At 32.5% G+C, this 18,890-nt stretch overlaps 1 protein-coding gene across 1 annotated transcript in view; it reads right to left on the bottom strand.

Annotated features, from left to right (window-relative positions):
* The window catches only part of LOC102808771 (zinc transporter ZIP13-like), a 52,096-nt gene that overhangs the window by 12,174 nt on the left and 21,032 nt on the right, over positions 1-18,890 (bottom strand). Inside the window, exons 2-5 of the mRNA XM_085504258.1 lie at positions 9,840-9,941; positions 9,316-9,446; positions 8,835-9,044; positions 6,639-6,728 (exon numbers count right to left, since the gene is read on the bottom strand). Of these exons, the coding sequence (XP_085360384.1) occupies positions 6,639-6,728; positions 8,835-9,044; positions 9,316-9,446; positions 9,840-9,941 (533 nt within the window). The remainder of the gene's footprint in view (positions 1-6,638; positions 6,729-8,834; positions 9,045-9,315; positions 9,447-9,839; positions 9,942-18,890) is intronic.

Below are 18,890 nucleotides of genomic sequence, written 5' to 3'. Positions count from 1 at the left end.
TTTTCAAGAAGAAGTCGAAAAAGTAAAACATTGACACGGACGACGACGGACAATCACTCATATGATAAGCTCCGCTCGACAAAGTCGACAGCGGAGCTAAAAATTAACAGTGTACTACGTATAGCAATAAAGCATTGTTCATACTTCATATACTACGTATGTACATTTGTACTATCCAGAATATTTCCATTATACTATAATATATACATTCTACTACGATCATTATTGAATGTGTTTCAATTTCCTTATTTTGGTTGATAAGTAAAATCTAAGTTAAAACTATGTGAACATGTAAAATAACAATAAATTCTTGAAATTAAAAACACAGTGAATATATATGCTCAAAAAACAGCACAAATGTGAAATTGAATGTCAGTATGTTTTCACCATTTGAACTACTAGTACTTGAGTCACATGGAAAACTGAGTTTTCTTTCATAAATACCTATATAATAATTTGGACTCACTTATGTTACTTCCCATGTGTATTCACATTCTTTACGACACATTGCTTGCTATATAAAGTTGAAGTACTCTCATCTATTGCTGCCGTGACTTTTGTAAACATTCATTTAAAGCTATTGGATTTTCCATTAGCTTTATTTCAGTGTTGAAAACCTTTTATATTTATTGAGAACATATTGTACGTAAACTAAAACCTGCCTTCACACATAATGTCTATTCCACGTGTTTTTAATTTAAAATCGCCATAAAACATGTAGCTTAATTTTGTATTTTCATGACAAATTTGTTAGTCATAATTCTAAACAGACATTGTATACTATGCATGTGATTACCAGGATATTTTATCACTCTCTCTTATTACCTGTAGTGATATTTTATTTAAGTATAGAACTCATGAAAGAAAATTTAACAAAGAGGAATATGAACCAGAATGTCTCAAGTTGCTATTTAATTTCAAATCCCAATTGAAAAACAGTTGCCATGGTTACATTATTTAGTGTGTTCATCCATTCATCAGCCCACACTGAACCAGTCATTAGCATGCTTTCATTTCCTTTAGCATTCCTGATCTCACATATCAACATCTTCTGTCTCATTACAATGTAACCTCTGGCAGTTTGTACAAGGGCGATGTATTAGAAATATGATACAGTCAAACCTGAGTAGGTGACCACCTTTGTATAAAGACCACCTGCCTACAGCGACCACTTTTATGCAGCCCCAAGGCACATACATCATACAAGTAACCTGAGTATGAAGACCACCTGTCTTCATAATATGTGACCTTTTCTGCAATATTTTCACTTTTCTTATAATAATTAGCAATCTGTTTATACAACAATTTTTAATTTCCTCAAGTCAAACTAAGCGATACTAGTATTTGATTTTGATCAACTCAAATGCTAAATTTCACAATTTCCTGAAAGGATATTTTAATAAGGTTTTTTAAGTGGTCCCTATGCACAGATATTTGACTGTATGATGTACCAAGAAAAAACATAGTTAAACTACACATGGCTTGCTCTGTATATGTAAGGGCGTGTAGATTATAGCATAGCGTGGCGTGATCTGTACATAGGGAGGACAGATCACAGCATAAGATGTGAAAATGTACTACAATGGGTAGGATGGATCATAGCATACATGTAGGGTGTGGGAGGTCATCTATGCAATATAAATTAACTATTTTGCTAGTTCATTGACTTTCCCTTCACTTCCTTATAGGCAAGCCAAAAAAAAACACTGAAGTAGTGGATTATGCATGTTCTGGATAGGTAAACTTGATCTGATGTATAATGTCTTAAACAACAAAGAGCTATAACCACAAAGTGTATATTGAGAGTAAAGTATAGGTAGTCAGGTAAATCTATTAGACAACATTCCAAAGTTATACATTTCTCTACCACATTCCAATATGTTGCTCTCACAGCATAATCTATTCAATACCGTGACTGCAGAATTTTGAATTAAAAAGCTAAAAAAACAATTATTTAGGGAGTTCTGCTGATATATAAGAACATTGTGGTTAGTCAAGTAATGTAAGAATGTAAGAAGGTAGTTTGGTTCTGGTTGTTAAAAAATGTTCATATCCAAGTGATAGCACTGCCATAAAATAAAATATGTTGCCAAAATTGTGAAAATAACACTGGTAGATTGCAAGAAGTTTTTTTCACTAAATTGTACATTGGATGGACAGACAAAGATAAACAATTACTTAATGCATACAGTATTTGCATACATTAAAAGTGCATACATCCCAAATTGCTTGTATTGTAAACAGAATCATTAAAATATGGCTTATTTTCGCCATGGAAACACCTAGTAATACACTCAAGGTTTCAAATAGAGCCAAATACGGTTGAGCAAAAATGGTAACTCTGCAATGTCATCTTTAAAAAAAAATCAGCAATAATAATGTTTAAAGTTGACATCAATATGATATAAATAGCGAACCTAGCAACCACTGTTGTACATGTGACACCCCTATATATATTACAAACCACTTTCATTTTGTTAGAAAACAAATTTCCAAGTCAGTAAAAATCTTAAAACTTTGTACTAATGGAAATTCCTCTGCTGCCCTATGATACAAACAAAATGACAGTGACATTCACAGAATTTCAACTTTTATGATACCATATCAAATTGTGAAAATTTCTAGCAGTTAAAATTAACAGTGTACATTTGCATGTTTTAATTCTAAACCATGTTTTACATTTGTAAGTGGAGGTATGTAATAGGATGTAGTTATGATTTTACAATAGTCAATTTAGATAAAATACTGTAAAACTATTTATTTTTACTTCAATTTACTTTCACTATTTTCATGTTTTGAGCATATTATCTGAGCTTGGCAGGAAAAAATGAGTTGTATTGTTATTTTACATGTTCACAGGATTTAATTCAGCGGATTTAACCTAACATCGAATATAGCGAAATTAAAACTTGGTGAATCATAAGTGTAGGTACAGTAATTGTAGTCAAGCATTGAACAAAGAACAAAGGAAGGCTATAAATTGTTTCAATAAAAGTTTAAATTGAATGAAGATGAGAAATTACTCACTAAAAGTAAATTAAAGCTAAGTACATTATTACAGACAATGTTAAGAATTGCCGGGCAACTGAAATACATTTAATTACCTGATGACATCATTACTAGATAATGATATCAGTTAGATCTTAACACGCACCTCATCAATTGAAGAGCTGGCTCGTTACTGAAACCAGTACTGTAAAATCTGATTAAGGATCAATGGACGTGGCTAACACACTGACATAGAAATGTCATGACAATTTGCTGTACTATTTCATGTGATTATTTGAAAATAGTTTTACCCAATCTAGTATTTTAATTATGGATCTCAATTGTATGCATTCATTTTGACTAAAATGTTGTTAAAGAGGCAGTTTGCTGACACCTTAATATATTAAATAGGCCAGGCTTAACAGCATAGAGAATGTGTATTTTTTTTCATTTATAAACATATTTATAAAAATCAACAGAAACACATTATTTCTGAGCATCCAATAAAAATATTATTATCATACAAAAGGGCAAATTCAAATTTAGGTGCTAGAGGGGGTAGTTGTTTCTGTGAATATCATGCAGTACACACTGTTCACACAATAACTTATGAAAAAATGAATAATAATTATGACTAGCCAGGGTTCCAGCTGACAATAACATCTACTGTCAATATAATTTCACACATATAGCTTATTATTTGTTAATAGGATGTGTTCTTGAGTGAGTGTGGCTAGTAAAATATATGCGAACATGATCACTAGTGGTAGGTCATACTCAGCTTGTTTATTTTTATTGGGTGTCCACTGAGATGTGAAAGAATTAAGAAGCATTTACAGAACACAGTATTTTTGGGAATCAAAATGTTAGGAATTTGATATGCATGACCAAACCCCCCCCCCACCCCCAAAGGTCACACATCCTGGTACTTTCTCAGGGTGCTGCTGCTCAATTTTATCAATACTGTAAAATACTTTATTTCTGCTGAAAAGACTTTTTTTTTGTATGGAATTTATTTTCACTGATTTTTGATGAGTTGAATGTAAAATATAGGAAAAAAGGTATATTCGCTGGATTTTATTTTCACTGAGTCATTCCATCAGGGAAAATTAATTCCAGGCAAAAATATTTTACAGTGTTACCGGTATACAATTTCTTTGACTCCTTTTTTTTCATCTTAATCAACAATTTTGTTGGGGCGGGGGTGGCTGAGTGAGAGAAAATCACATAGATAGTGAATTCAACACCCTAAAAGTACCAGGAATTAAGTGTGAGCTTTTGTAGGTCATGCACAATGATGACATTATGGTACTTCATTTCATGAAAATCAACATGACTAAAGAGACTTGCTCTACTACAACTTTTTCATGATATTAATTACAGCAGTCTAGACTAGTTAATTTATTAACACTGAATGAACTAAATTCAGTACTTACAGTTCAGCACCATTTTATTTTCCCTAGCTCCAAAATTTTTATGTATTTTTCCAAAAATGCCCATTTTGGATGGACATAATTTCCTATTTGCTATATGTCTTGCTAAATGCTTTCTGTCAAGTGTATTTCATCAATGAGCTACATGTACACAAACAACATACTAAAACACAACAAGTCTGATCACATGAAATCTACACAGAAAACATGATAACACAATGTTTCACTATCTGGTTGTGGTTATACCTGGTTCAAATTTGATCTGGTTACTTCTGCAGAAAAATTAACTGCATGGCAACCAATTCCAATTGCTCTACTACAATGGGAAGCTCGTTATTGTATTCTCAGGGGCTGACATCTGGGCATTTTCACCGCCTGGCAACCATCGTGGTGAAAATAAAGGCCAAACGCTCTCAGAAAACAATACTTTGAGATGGTTTGAGACTCCCCTGAACAGTGTAACTAGATCACCCCTGCGTGTGTAACATGTGTAAATTTGGTTATTCAGGAATACTCCATAGTTGAGTTTGTAATGTTTTCTCAAATTTAGCTGTTTTCACCGGCTCTTCGACCGGCGTTCCACAGCAGCTCGCTCAAAGCTCATAGAAATGCATGGCACAGTGGTGCACGTCTTAGCAACGTGGAACATCTTGTGACATAGCTCCGCCCCCGAGGATACCATGAGGATGCATGGTTTAAATAAATTGTATTTTAAAGATTCACTAAACACCAAATGCAATTTTGGGTTTATATGCACTCCTACAGTTTATAAAGCATTCATTCATGACAAGAGAATTAACCTTTTCACCACCAGTTTCCTCTTTTCATCACAAATTCACAAAATAGTCTGTTTATAGTCTGCGCTTTCCTTCAGAAGATTAGGACAAAAATAGCCACAATTTCTTCAGTAAAAACTTAAATTGACTAAAATTTTATCTGCTGGCTTCAAAATTAGAGTGTATTTCCAGAAATAATGAAGATTATAAGACAAGCAGCCTATCGGCTGAGATAGCTCCGCTGTTAGCAATGCACATTTCAATTAAAGAACTGAAGACATCATTAGAAAATGAACAATATGAATAGTATCAAAGCAATCGGACTTATAGTTTTTAACAAGAAGTCGAAAATATCACTTTTTACCAAAAATATTCACCAAAATAAATAGAGAATTGAAGATATCATCACAAAACAAACAAATCTGAGAGAGGTCCACATGTAGTACCTATATATGTAATATCAAAGCAATCGGACTTACAGTTTTCAACAAGAAGTCGAAAATATCACTTTTTACCAAAAATGACAAAAATATTCATCAAAATTAGAGAACTGAAGATATCATCACAAAATGAACAAATCTGAGAAAGGTCTACATGTAGTATCTATATCTGTAATATCAAAGCAATTGAACTTTTGGTTTTTAACAAGAAGTCGAAAATATCACTTTTTACCAAAAATTACAAAAATATTCACCAAAATTAGAGAATTGAAGATATCATCACAAAACAAACAAATCTGAGAGAGGTCCACATGTAGTACCTATATATGTAATATCAAAGCAATCGGACTTACAGTTTTCAACAAGAAGTCGAAAATATCACTTTTTACCAAAAATGACAAAAATATTCACCAAAATTAGAGAACTGAAGATATCATCACAAAATGAACAAATCTGAGAAAGGTCTACATGTAGTATCTATATATGTAATATCAAAGCAATTGAACTTTTGGTTTTTAACAAGAAGTCGAAAATATCACTTTTTACCAAAAATTACAAAAATATTCACCAAAATTAGAGAATTGAAGATATCATCACGAAATGAACAAATCTGAGAGAGGTCCACATGTAGTACCTATATATGTAGTATCAAAACAATTGGACTTGCGGTTTTTAACAAGAAGTCGAAAATATCACTTTTTACCAAAAATGACAAAAATATTCACCAAAATTAGAGAATTAAAGATATCAACATGAAATGAACAAACCTAAGAGAGGTCTACCCAAGGTACATATACACCAAGTATCAAAGCATTCAGGCTTGTAGTTTTCAAGAAGAAGTCGAAAAAGTAAAACATTGACATGGACGACGACGGACAATCACTCATATGATAAGCTCCGCTCGACAAAGTCGACAGCGGAGCTAAAAAAAGTGCAGAAAAATTTTGGCAAGAAAGTCTGGTGGTGAAAATGTTATTAAGACATGCAGGTTTAGTTCTTACCTTAGTACTGACAAGAAAACTTGCGGCCACGGCTAGACCATGCGTAAAATTATCTATACAATTAGCTAATAAGTTAAGGTAACCAGTAACCTGCAAAAAACAACGAAAAACATATTTACTATTTTAACTCTGGATTAGAAAATAATGCAAAATGTTAATCTAACCAAAACAATTGTGAGGATTTTTTTTTGGTGAAAATCCACATAATATCATACATTGGTACATGGGTGTTAATATTTTAAAACAAGCAGACTGTGGCTGATATAGCTGTTTTAGATGCATAATGAGAAAGAAATAAGAAATCAATCAGTCTAGCCATTTTCAAGAAAACAAGAATATTCACTGAAATGAAAAAAAATTATGTAAATTATCAAGACAAAATGGTTTATCTAATAGAGAAATGAATGACAATCTGACTGGGGTCCAGCCAATGTACCTACATATGATATTTCAAAACTATTGTGCTGGTAATAGTTTTTTTTACCAAAAATGACATAATTAATATTCATTAAAATTAGAGGACTGATGGTATTGTCACAAAAAAGAAATCGAAAGTAAAGTTGACGCAGACGAGGGATAATCAGTAATGACTAGCTTCACTTGACTCTGTCCACATTGGAGCTAATGAAATAGTGATGTTGGTATGATAATGTTGCATGTTAAATACTTATTCACTGGGTTTCAATTTTTGCTGATAAGTCAAATCCACTATTAAAATCTAAATGAACATGTAAAATTATAGTATATTTCAGTGTTTCACTGGAAAATCCACAAATATAAAACTCACTGAATATGTTCAAAATAGTGAAATTGTAGTCATATTGTGAAAACAATTCATGTCATGACATGATAGAGTTCAATAAAACATGGAAAAAATGACATTGATTGTTATCAGTATCAGTATTTGCATTCGGCCATTTTGAATCCGCTCTGAAAAAAACATGGGCTTGTTTTTAATATGTATATATTCAATATATGTATCAAGATGGACAATAGCTGTCTATGTATAATCAAGATCTGGGTCCTGACAGAAATACTTAATTTTGAAGCAGTTTTAACATTAAATGGCCACCACTTGGCCATCTGTCAATTGTCAAACAAATTAAAGTGCACAATGGAGACAATGTATGATACATATATGAAGTTTGACCATGACTATATGGTATACACAATTGTCATAGATATGGTTTTAAAACAGCATTCATTCAAACGAAACGGCCATCAGTCAGCCATTTTAAAACTTAACTGAATAACAAAATGATGTGCATCTACCAAGTTTGCATGTATTCATGCATCCATACACGACCAATATCTAGTTCTGGGAGGGGAGGGGAGGGGAGGGGAGGGGAGGAATGCTTCAGCCATCTTGAGTTTGATAGTCAAACAAATGCACAAGCTTGACAAGATGTATGATGTATATATAAAGTTTGAATATGATCACTCAATGCATGTCAGAGATACAGCTTTTGGAACTACATTCAACAAAACAAAATGGCCGTCAGTCAGCCATTTAGAGTCTGATCTTATAATGATATGCATTAAGGTCCCATAATGTCTCGTGTATGTACCAAATATGAACAAAATCCATCAATACAAAACCAAGATCTGGTTCCAGAATAAAAGAAATGGCCAGTCAGCCATTTTTTAATCTGATCTGAAAAACAAAACAGCATGCATCAAGGACCTATAATGTATGTACCGAGTTTTATTGAAATCCATCTATACACAAGATTTGGTACTGGATTGACTTCAATGGGTTTTTTTAACATTAAAATGATCGCCATTCGGCCATCTTGAATTAGATTATGAATGGGTGTGCATAATGTATCCCAAGATATGATATAATATGTGTGAAGTTTGAATGTGATTGGCCAAGGTATGTTCAAGATACAGGTCTGGATGGACAGATGAATTGATGCACACATGGACACAATTTTTAGTTGTGTCGTATAGAACTAAGTACAGTAAAAGGCTTTTTCACTGTTTTTTTATTTTTTTATTTTTGACTGATTGCTAAATTTTGTAATTGTGCCAATTTAAAACCCAGTAAATATTCAAAGTTAACAATGAACTGTGTTGTTTCTTTTAAACCAAAGATGTCTGTGCACTTGATCACCAAATACGCTGATATTAAACACAGTGAACATTTCTCCACTACTGTAATCGGATGTAGCATCAAATAAACTTAATTCATACCTTTATTTTTTCTTTTTTCACTTGTTTCTGAACAACTTCACTAGTTGTCTTTGTGCTGTGATCGTCACATGGATTAATGAATCCATTTCGCTGACAACCATTTTTACTTTTAATATTTTTCTTATTTGTAGGTTTTTCATCTACTTGCCGCTGCCTCACATGGTTGGATGACTCTGTATTTCTGGTGTTCTGAGTTTTTTGTGAATAATCCTGAAAGAAAAGCAATTTTTTTTGTTTAATAAAACGTTTAATACATGTATCTAAAATTCTGCATCCAATTTAGTTTTAAATTTATTTTTCTCAATTCCGTGAATCAGAGATACTAATGAAATTTGATCAGTGGATATTTCACTGGCAGCATATTAAAGTCAGGAAATCACAGTGACTTTTGTAGAATACATAAATTTTACAATGAGTGGCCATTAATATCTTGAATGAAACATAGCCACTTTCAACCAATCACCATGAATTGAAAACTCACCTGTTGTGATTCAATTTCCTCAGTATTGTCACATTTATTGTCAGAAAATGTTTGCTCAAGAATGAGAAAAGTGATGATGCCAGATAGTACCCAGAATCCAATATACCTATGGTAAGTTAGGTCATTTATACCTGTAAAGAAATCAATGTCCCAATGTTTCATCATCATTGTTAACTTTTGTCAATTTCTACCTCTATCTGTGCATATTAATTAGGTAATTTACATATCATTAGCCATTTCACCACCATTGTCAACTGTTGTCACCCTCCTGAAGTAGTTTGTGCCTGTGCATATTAATTAGATAATTTGCATACCAACTTTTTTCAGCTTCCACAAAAAAGAGAGGTTCTGCATGCATACTGATTAGGTTATTTGCATATCATCAACTTTTTCACTACCATTGTCAACTTGTTTCACATTCCTGAAGTATATGCAGTTTTTTATCTGTGCATATTAATCAATTAATTTGCTACTGACTATTGACTTCCATAATATGTTCCATTCAGTAGAGGGTGTATACTCACTATCATCATTATGGGACCATGCTTCTGGTAATAAATGTAAAAACACATCGCCAAGAAGGCCACCAACAGCAAAACTCAGTAACAATCCCAAACCTGGAGTATCTGAAAATAATGAAAATGTATCATTTAACCCTTTTATCATCATTCACAAATTTTAAATCTAAATACATTTTCATAATTTTTGATCAAGATCTGCAGCCCTCAAAAAAATGTTGTCTAATTGGTCCAATATTATCAAAACAAATATAGAAAAGTACATAACAAATGGCAGAATGTTGCATCATAATTTGGCAGAGAAAAAGTATAGAACTCAAATGGTTAAAACTTGTTGACATCAAATCCACCATTTTGTTCATCCCATAGTTCATTGTAGGTTTTAGTGCCATGTGATATTTTTGTCAGTACTTCATCAAATCTACCATTTTGTTCATCTCATAGTTCATTGTAGGTTTTAGTGGCATGTGATATTTTTGTCAGTACTTCATCAAATCTACTATTTTGTTCATCTCATAGTTCATTGTAGGTTTTAGTGCCATGTGATATTTTTGTCAGTACTTCATCAAATCTACCATTTTGTTCATCTCATAGTTCATTGTAGGTTTTAGTGCCATGTGATATTTTTGTCAGTACTTCATCAAATCTACCATTTTGTTCATCTCATAGTTCATTGTAGGTTTTAGTGCCATGTGATATTTTTGTCAGTACTTCATCAAATCTACCATTTTGTTCATCCCATAGTTCATTGTAGGTTTTAGTGCCATGTGATATTTTTGTCAGTACTTCATCAAATCTACCATTTTGTTCATCCCATAGTTCATTGTAGGTTTTAGTGCCATGTGATATTTTTGTCAGTATTTCATCAAATCTACCATTTTGTTCATCCCATAGTTCATTGTAGGTTTTAGTGCCATGTGATATTTTTGTCAGTACTTCATCAAATCCACCATTTTGTTCATCCCATAGTTCATTGTAGGTTTTAGTGCCATGTGATATTTTTGTCAGTACTTCATCAAATCTACCATTTTGTTCATTCCATAGTTCATTGTAGGTTTTAGTGCCATGTGATATTTTTGTCAGTACTTCATCAAATCCCCCATTTTGTTTATCCAATACATCATTGTAGGTTTTAGTGGCATGCGATATTTTTGTCGGAGTACATCACCAAATCCACCATATATGTTCTCACTTGTGCATATGATCCTTAAACCACTAAACACTAAGTGCCATGATTAATTTGCATAACAATATACAGGGATTTTTTTAAACAAGGGAACAGGGGCGCAGCGCCCTCATGCCATGGACATGCGCGCCCTTACCCTGGGGAGCAGATCCACTGGCAACCATAAAATTCTGATTGACCAGGGATCACATGTGGCCACAGTCTTCAACTTTGACCTGTCTGATAGTAATTTTGGCCCGAAGGAAGCCATAGAATGCTCCATTTAACTTAGAATTATCAAAAACTCCACACCCTGGTAGGGAGAACCCTATCTCCCCCACTTGGTGGTACCACTAAATTGCAGTGCTCTCTCTAGCAGTTTTTTCCTAGAAAAAAACCTGAATATACAATGTTAATTACTTTATTATGGTATTATAGCATGACAATTAACCCATGTAAGTTGTTTATCCTCATTATATAGGGCACCCTACTCCATAATACTCTATAATGGACAGAATCTTGTACCACTCAGAAGTTGTCTAATTAGTAATAATAATTAATAACTTGATTGCATCTTTAGGAATACAATGATTTAAGGTAGCGAGACTATTATTTGTGTTGGAAATTACGATTTTCACATTTATTTATTAATTGATGAAATGCACTATAAACTTTCATATGATAAAGTCAACATAACATAGAATGTCATGTAAGTTGGTTAAAATGTAGATTTTCTGAAGGAAAGCAAGGCAGCCTCAGTAGTGTTTTCCAAAATCAACAACACAGGTTTAATCTGTGTGCCTATAAGTTTCAAAGATAAACTCAAGACAAAGCAATGTTAGGATGTGTTATCAGTAGCTATCTGACACACAATGAGTGTTTCCAAACATTTGAGTGGTTTGTCTCCGCCCCTGTTTGTTTCACAGATTAGTCATTTGCATATGAATGTGTCAGACACAAGGTCACACAGCCACTGAAAAAAATCATTGATTTTGGTGTTTTCATATGCCGAATTTATCCAAATATAGCTATCCCATTCCTTTATTTTTTTGGTTTTCAATAGCCTTACACATTTGGATGTCCCTACACATGTTAAAACAGACCTTGATGGGAAAACAAATTGATTGTGCCGATAAACAAGCTTGAAAATCTTTGCTGTGACTTCATGGACGTTTTCTAGGAGTTTATGTTTTTCAAAATACAAGGTCTTTAACAAAAAATAACGTATACTTATTGTCGTCGGATTAACACCAAATTTTCACAGCTTTAAGGTGACAATGAGAGGAACTTGAATGTGTCAAGACAAACTATTTCATCGATTATTTACCAACGAGTTGTGGTTTGAGTTGGGGGCAATGCGACTAAAACAGTAATTGAAATTCAGCACACTATTTATTAAAACGCGTTGCTTGAATAAAACTGACCAGACACATTCAATTTACCAGACTATTGAACAACTAGGAAAAGTGAAAAAAATACTTCTTACCGCCAGCATAAATGCGTAATTATTTTTTTACAGAAAAAGTAATTTTTCACCTTTGATTGAGTAACGCGTCGTAGAATGCAGATACGGGCATGCAAAATACACTTGTGAAAAGCTTGAAGTCTGGCGATTCTAAAAATATATACTTTCCCGGGTCTATTTGTAGTCATTCAGTCACAATTAGAAGATGAAAACAAGTATGCAAATAATAGTCCCGCTACCTTAATCAATCAATAGCAATAAAAATGCAATTCAAGAGATCAATGATAGCGTATAAACAGTTGCATTAGTGAATAAATCTCAGCCAGTGGCTTTAACCTTCCATTAGTCTGTGGGCAAACTCAAACATTCTTCTTGATGTTCAACACTGATAGAATTTGAACTTGGATCTCATTCAACAAAAATGTTATTACAATAATGAAACTGAAAAGTGATTGAAGTAACATGAGAACTGTATGATGTGTACATTACAATACAAATGTAAGTTCAGCTAACTAGCTTTAATCTGGATTGAAGTAATCTGCCTAAATTTATCTCATCTTATAACATGGGTAAATACTATAAAGTTGAAATTATTGATGGCTTAAAAAAATTAAAAAATTCATGAATAGGTAAAATAAGCTCATAGCCAGCTTGGAAGTTTAAGTTACACCAAGACTGTCCTACATGTTGTATTATTTAATATTATAGTATTAATAATTCATGCAAATATTAAACAACATATCTATTCAGAAACTTAAGAGAGATTTAAGAATTAAGTCCATTGATTGAAATCTTTAAATCCAACACATGTTATGAATTTTTAATGTGCAGAAGATGTGTTAATGCACGTACACACATATTGTACAAATATAATGTTATATATGTTATGTTTCAAAATGTAAAAGCTTGACAAAAACATAGTTGAACTCTGGTGACATTGCCCTTTGTTATACAATATTATTCCCTTTATCATAGTTTGTTTCAATATGAATACGCATTGCCATAATTAATTTTGAATACAAACAAGTTTTGGGGTTGAAACAACAGTGGGAAAACAGTCTACCAAATGTCCTTGATAAATGTAAATATCTTACAAAAACATTGGTGTCTAATTTGTTTAATTATTTTAAGGGACATAATTTCCAGCTTTATTCAAAGTAATTGGGATATTTTAGTATAAAAACATGCAAGATAATTTTAGCTGGCTTTTGTCCAAGTATTTTGTACAGGTGTATGTCAACAATTAATGATTCACTGAGACAAATATGAACTGCCTTATTATATTCATTGTGTGACTACTGTATTATAGTAAAAAAAACGCCCTCTATGAATAGCTATCATGTTGCAGGGTCTGCTTTGTATGCAAATCAACTTAAATATTTAGTTGGTGTCCAGTGGAGAGAGAATTCAACAGTACTGTTGCCTCCTGAGAATCTACATCTTCAAACACTGCAATCTTTGAAGTGCGTTTTTAAACCAGTATTATAAACAAGCAGCCTATCGGCTGAGATAGCTCCGCTGTTAGAAATGCACATTTCAATTAAAGAACTGAAGACATCATCAGAAAATGAACAATATGTATAGTTTCAAAGCAATCGGACTTACAGTTTTTAACAAGAAGTCGAAAATATCACTTTCTACCAAAAATGACCAAAATATTCACCAAAATTAGAAAAATTGAAGATATCATCACGAAATAAACAAATCTGAGAAAGGTCTACATGTAGTATCTATATATGTAATATCAAAGCAATTGAACTTTTGGTTTTTAACAAGAAGTCGAAAATATCACTTTTTACCAAAAATTACAAAAATATTCACGAAAATTAGAGAATTGAAGACATCATCACAAAATGAACAAATCTGAGAGAGGTCCACATGTAGTACCTATATATGTAATATCAAAGCAATCGGACTTGTGGTTTTTAACAAGAAGTCGAAAATATCACTTTTTACCAAAAATGATAAAAATATTCACCAAAATTAGAGAATTAAAGATATCATTACAAAATGAACAATTCTGAGAGAGGTCCACATGTAGTACCTATATATGTAATATCAAAGCAATTGCACTTGCGGTTTTTAACAAGAAGTCGAAAATATCACTTTTTACCAAAAATGACAAAAATATTCACCAAAATTAGAGAATTAAAGATATCATTACAAAATGAACAAATCTGAGAGAGGTCCACATGTAGTACCTATATATGTAATATCAAAGCAATTGCACTTGCGGTTTTTAACAAGAAGTCAAAAATATCACTTTTTACCAAAAATGACAAAAATATTCATCAAAATTAGAGAATTAAAGATATCATTACAAAATGAACAAATCTGAGAGAGGTCCACATGTAGTACCTATATATGTAATATCAAAGCAATTGCACTTGCGGTTTTTAACAAGAAGTCGAAAATATCACTTTTTACCAAAAATGACAAAAATATTCACCAAAATTAGAGAATTGAAGATATCAACATGAAATGAACAAACTTAAGAGAGGTCTACCCAAGGTACATATACACCAAGTATCAAAGCATTCAGGCTTGTAGTTTTCAAGAAGAAGTCAAAAAAGTAAAACATTGACACGGACGACGGAGACGGACGACGACGGACAATCACTCATATGATAAGCTCCGCTCGACAAAGTCGACAGCGGAGCTAAAAACTCTATCATTCTATTCTAATAGCTGAAACAAATTCTTGTGAATTTTGATTTTCATTTGTCGATTGAACTGTTTGTCAATTACAAAATACAGAATTTTTTAGTACAATTTTTTTTTTCAAAATGTGTATGCAACGTTTTTTCTTTTTATGTATTTTTTTATGATTTTCTATTAGCTTCAGATCTTGATCAAAGTTTGGCACCCAATTCATAGGAGTGCTTATATTGATTGACATCTTTTTTTCTGTAAAAATTTATTGGTAGGTTTGGAAATGTGTATCACACTGTGCAAAGACTCTCTCTATGAGTTGGTTTTGAACCCAGTCTAGTATTCCCATGGGATTTGGGAGATACATTACCATTACCAATATATTATTACAAGATAAATGATTTGCTTCATTGAACACATACAACAATGCATATTTCCACTGAGAGCAGTGACTTATACTGATGAATAAGTTGACCAAGTTTGATAAAGTTTGGAATAGAATTAGTAAAATTATTGTGCACACAATAACAAATATTAAGGACGGCGACAAAGCCGGACAGAAATTTTTCTATTAATATACCATTCCCATCCATCTTTGGTGGTACAGACATCTACAAAATGTACACATGGTTGTCTCAAAGACAAGTGCTTGTGAAAATTTTGTTGTCCAAATAAAATTGTTCGCTAGAAAAAAAGGGACGTCATTCTTTCCATAGTTGTGAGGGTATGAAGGTACAGAGTGCAGAAGAAATTATCAAAATTAATCTCAAAAACAATTTTCAGAACTTTTCATCAGAAGTTACACATAAACTTGTGAAGAAAATTTTTCATGAAAAAAAAATTGTGATAAGTCAAACATGAAGATTTTTTTTTTCAAATTTGTTTTTCTGTTACATACATTGAACATTATGGGAATTTGATGCACGTCATTTTGTTTTTCAGATTGGAATCGAAATGGCCACCTTGTTTTAATGAATGCGATTCTAGTTCAGATTTTATATATTCATTATACATCATGTAATACATATACAGGTGTATTGGTTTGACTATCTGAATTAAAATGGCCGAATGGTGGCCATTTTTGAGCTAAAACCTCATCAACAATCTGGCATTTGGAACCGAATCTTGATAGTTTATGAATGGATTTTGTTCAAACTTGGTACATACGTTAGACATTATTGGTCCCTGATACAAATCATATTGTTCCCCAGATCAGATTCAAAATGACCGACCGGTGACCATTTTGTTTTAATAAATGCTGTTCCAGAGCAATATCTATCAATTTAGATAAGTACTCGTCTGACGATCAGATACAAGATCAATTTAATGTTAAAATCAAAGAAAGCTTAGAAGGAATTCCTGTGTGCTGAGAATATTGGAGACACATTACAAATTAATTCAAAACTACTTGATGGAAAAGCCGAGTGCTATAAACTAATAAGGTATGCGCAATGTAACAGACCATCTATGTACCAAGTTTCATTGAAATGTGACGATTAGTACCGTACTTTAGATATCAGTGTGTGAACACTTAAAATTGGTCTAATTATGCAAATTAGGTGATTACTATATATAGATTTTAAACCAAAATAAATCAGGCCTGTCTATTCTCCTAGAGCATTATTTTTTTTTCTCCTCTTTTACACAATTTATATACCAAGCATTTATATACCAAGTGTTATTGAAATGTGATGATTAGTACTTGAGATATAAGTATGAATGTTGAAAATTGGTTTGATTATGCAAATTAGATCATTAATATGCACAATTATTCACTTCAAAACTAATGTGGTCTCTGCATAGTCCTAGATGATCTATGTTCCTAGTTTTATTGAAATGTGATGCTTAGTACTTGATATATCCAAAGCTTTTAAATTTAAAAATTAATTATACAAATTAGATAATTAATATGTACCGATATTACTCTAAAAACTATCAGGTCTGTGCAGTGTCCTATGATATCTATGTACCAAGTTTCATTGAAATGTGATGATTACCGGTAGTACTTGAGATATCAGTGGAAAAGCCAAAAATTTACTAACCATTATGAAAATTAGGTAATTAATATGTACTGATATTACCCAAGACTAATCAAATCTGCAAATTAGTTCACAGCATCAAAATCCAATGATTGGTTCTTAAGATATTAGTGGAACAGTCATGGAACAGCAAAAAATAGCAATTTATCATGCAAATCAGGTAATTATTATGCATGGATTTTCACCAAAACCTAATCATATCTGCACATTGACCCAGAGCATCTATGCACTAAGTTTAATCAAAACAAGCAGCCTATCGGCTGAGATAGCTCCGCTGTTAGCAATGCACATTTCAATTAAAGAACTGAAGACATCATTAGAAAATGAACAATATGTATAGTATCAAAGCAATCGGACTTACAGTTCTCAACAAGAAGTCGAAAATATCACTTTTTACCAAAAATGACAAAAATATTCACCAAAATTAGAGAATTGAAGATATCATCACAAAATGAACAAATCTGAGAGAGGTCCACATGTAGTACCTATATATGTAATATCAAAGCAATCGGACTTGCGGTTTTTAACAAGAAGTCGAAAATATCACTTTTCACCAAAAATTGACAAAAATATTCACCAAAAATAGAGAATTAAAGATATCATTACAAAATGAACAAATCTGAGGGAGGTCCACATGTAGTACCTATATATGTAATATCAAAGCATTTGCACTTGCGGTTTTTTACAAGAAGTCGAAAATATCAGTTTTTACCAAAAATGACAAAAATATTCACCAAAATTAGAGAATTAAAGATATCATTACAAAATGAACAAATCTGAGAGAGGTCCACATGTAGTACCTATATATGTAATATCAAAGCAATTGCACTTGTGGTTTTTAACAAGAAGTCGAAAATATCAGTTTTTACCAAAAATGACAAAAATATTCACCAAAATTAGAGAATTAAAGATATCATTACAAAATGAACAAATCTGAGAGAGGTCCACATGTAGTACCTATATATGTAATGTCAAAGCAATTGCACTTGCGGTTTTTAACAAGAAGTCGAAAATATCAGTTTTTACCAAAAATGACAAAAATATTCACCAAAATTAGAGAATTGAAGATATCATCACGAAATGAACAAATCTGAGAGAGGTCCACATGTAGTACCTATATATGTAATATCAAAGCAATTGCACTTGCGGTTTTTAACAAGAAGTCGAAAATATCAGTTTTTACCAAAAATGACAAAAATATTCACCAAAATTAGAGAATTAAAGATATCAACATGAAATGAACAAACCTAAGAGAGGTCTACCCAAGGTACATATACACCAAGTATCAAAGCATTTAGGCTTGTAGTTTTCAAGAAGAAGTCGAAAAAGTAAAACATTGACACGGACGACGACGACGGACGACGACGGACAATCACTCATATGATAAGCTCCGCTCGACAAAGTCGACAGCGGAGCTAAAAAGATGTATGTTCTTGAGATATCTGTGAAACAGACAGACAGACACACACACACACACACACAGACAGACAAACTAACTGCAAAGACTCCCTTTGTGTGCTTTGCACACATGAGTAAAAAAATCATCATAATCAAGTATCAGCCTCTGGATCAATACCGCTGACATGGTTATGTTATATATATATACATTGTACTATGAGTTTATTACGAGGATACCAAAAAGTATGCATGAAAACACTACTGTTCCAGCGGGAGTATCAACAGACACGCATCAGAGGTCGATGCTACGGTGTACTGTCTGAGTGCATACATTGAGG

The sequence above is a fragment of the Saccoglossus kowalevskii genome, chromosome 10 (assembly GCF_978046115.1).
Source record: "Saccoglossus kowalevskii chromosome 10, keSacKowa6.1, whole genome shotgun sequence".
NCBI lineage: Eukaryota > Metazoa > Hemichordata > Enteropneusta > Harrimaniidae > Saccoglossus > Saccoglossus kowalevskii.
The sequence above is the reverse complement of the archived record's forward strand: the minus strand, read 5'-3'. Positions and strand labels throughout refer to the sequence as shown.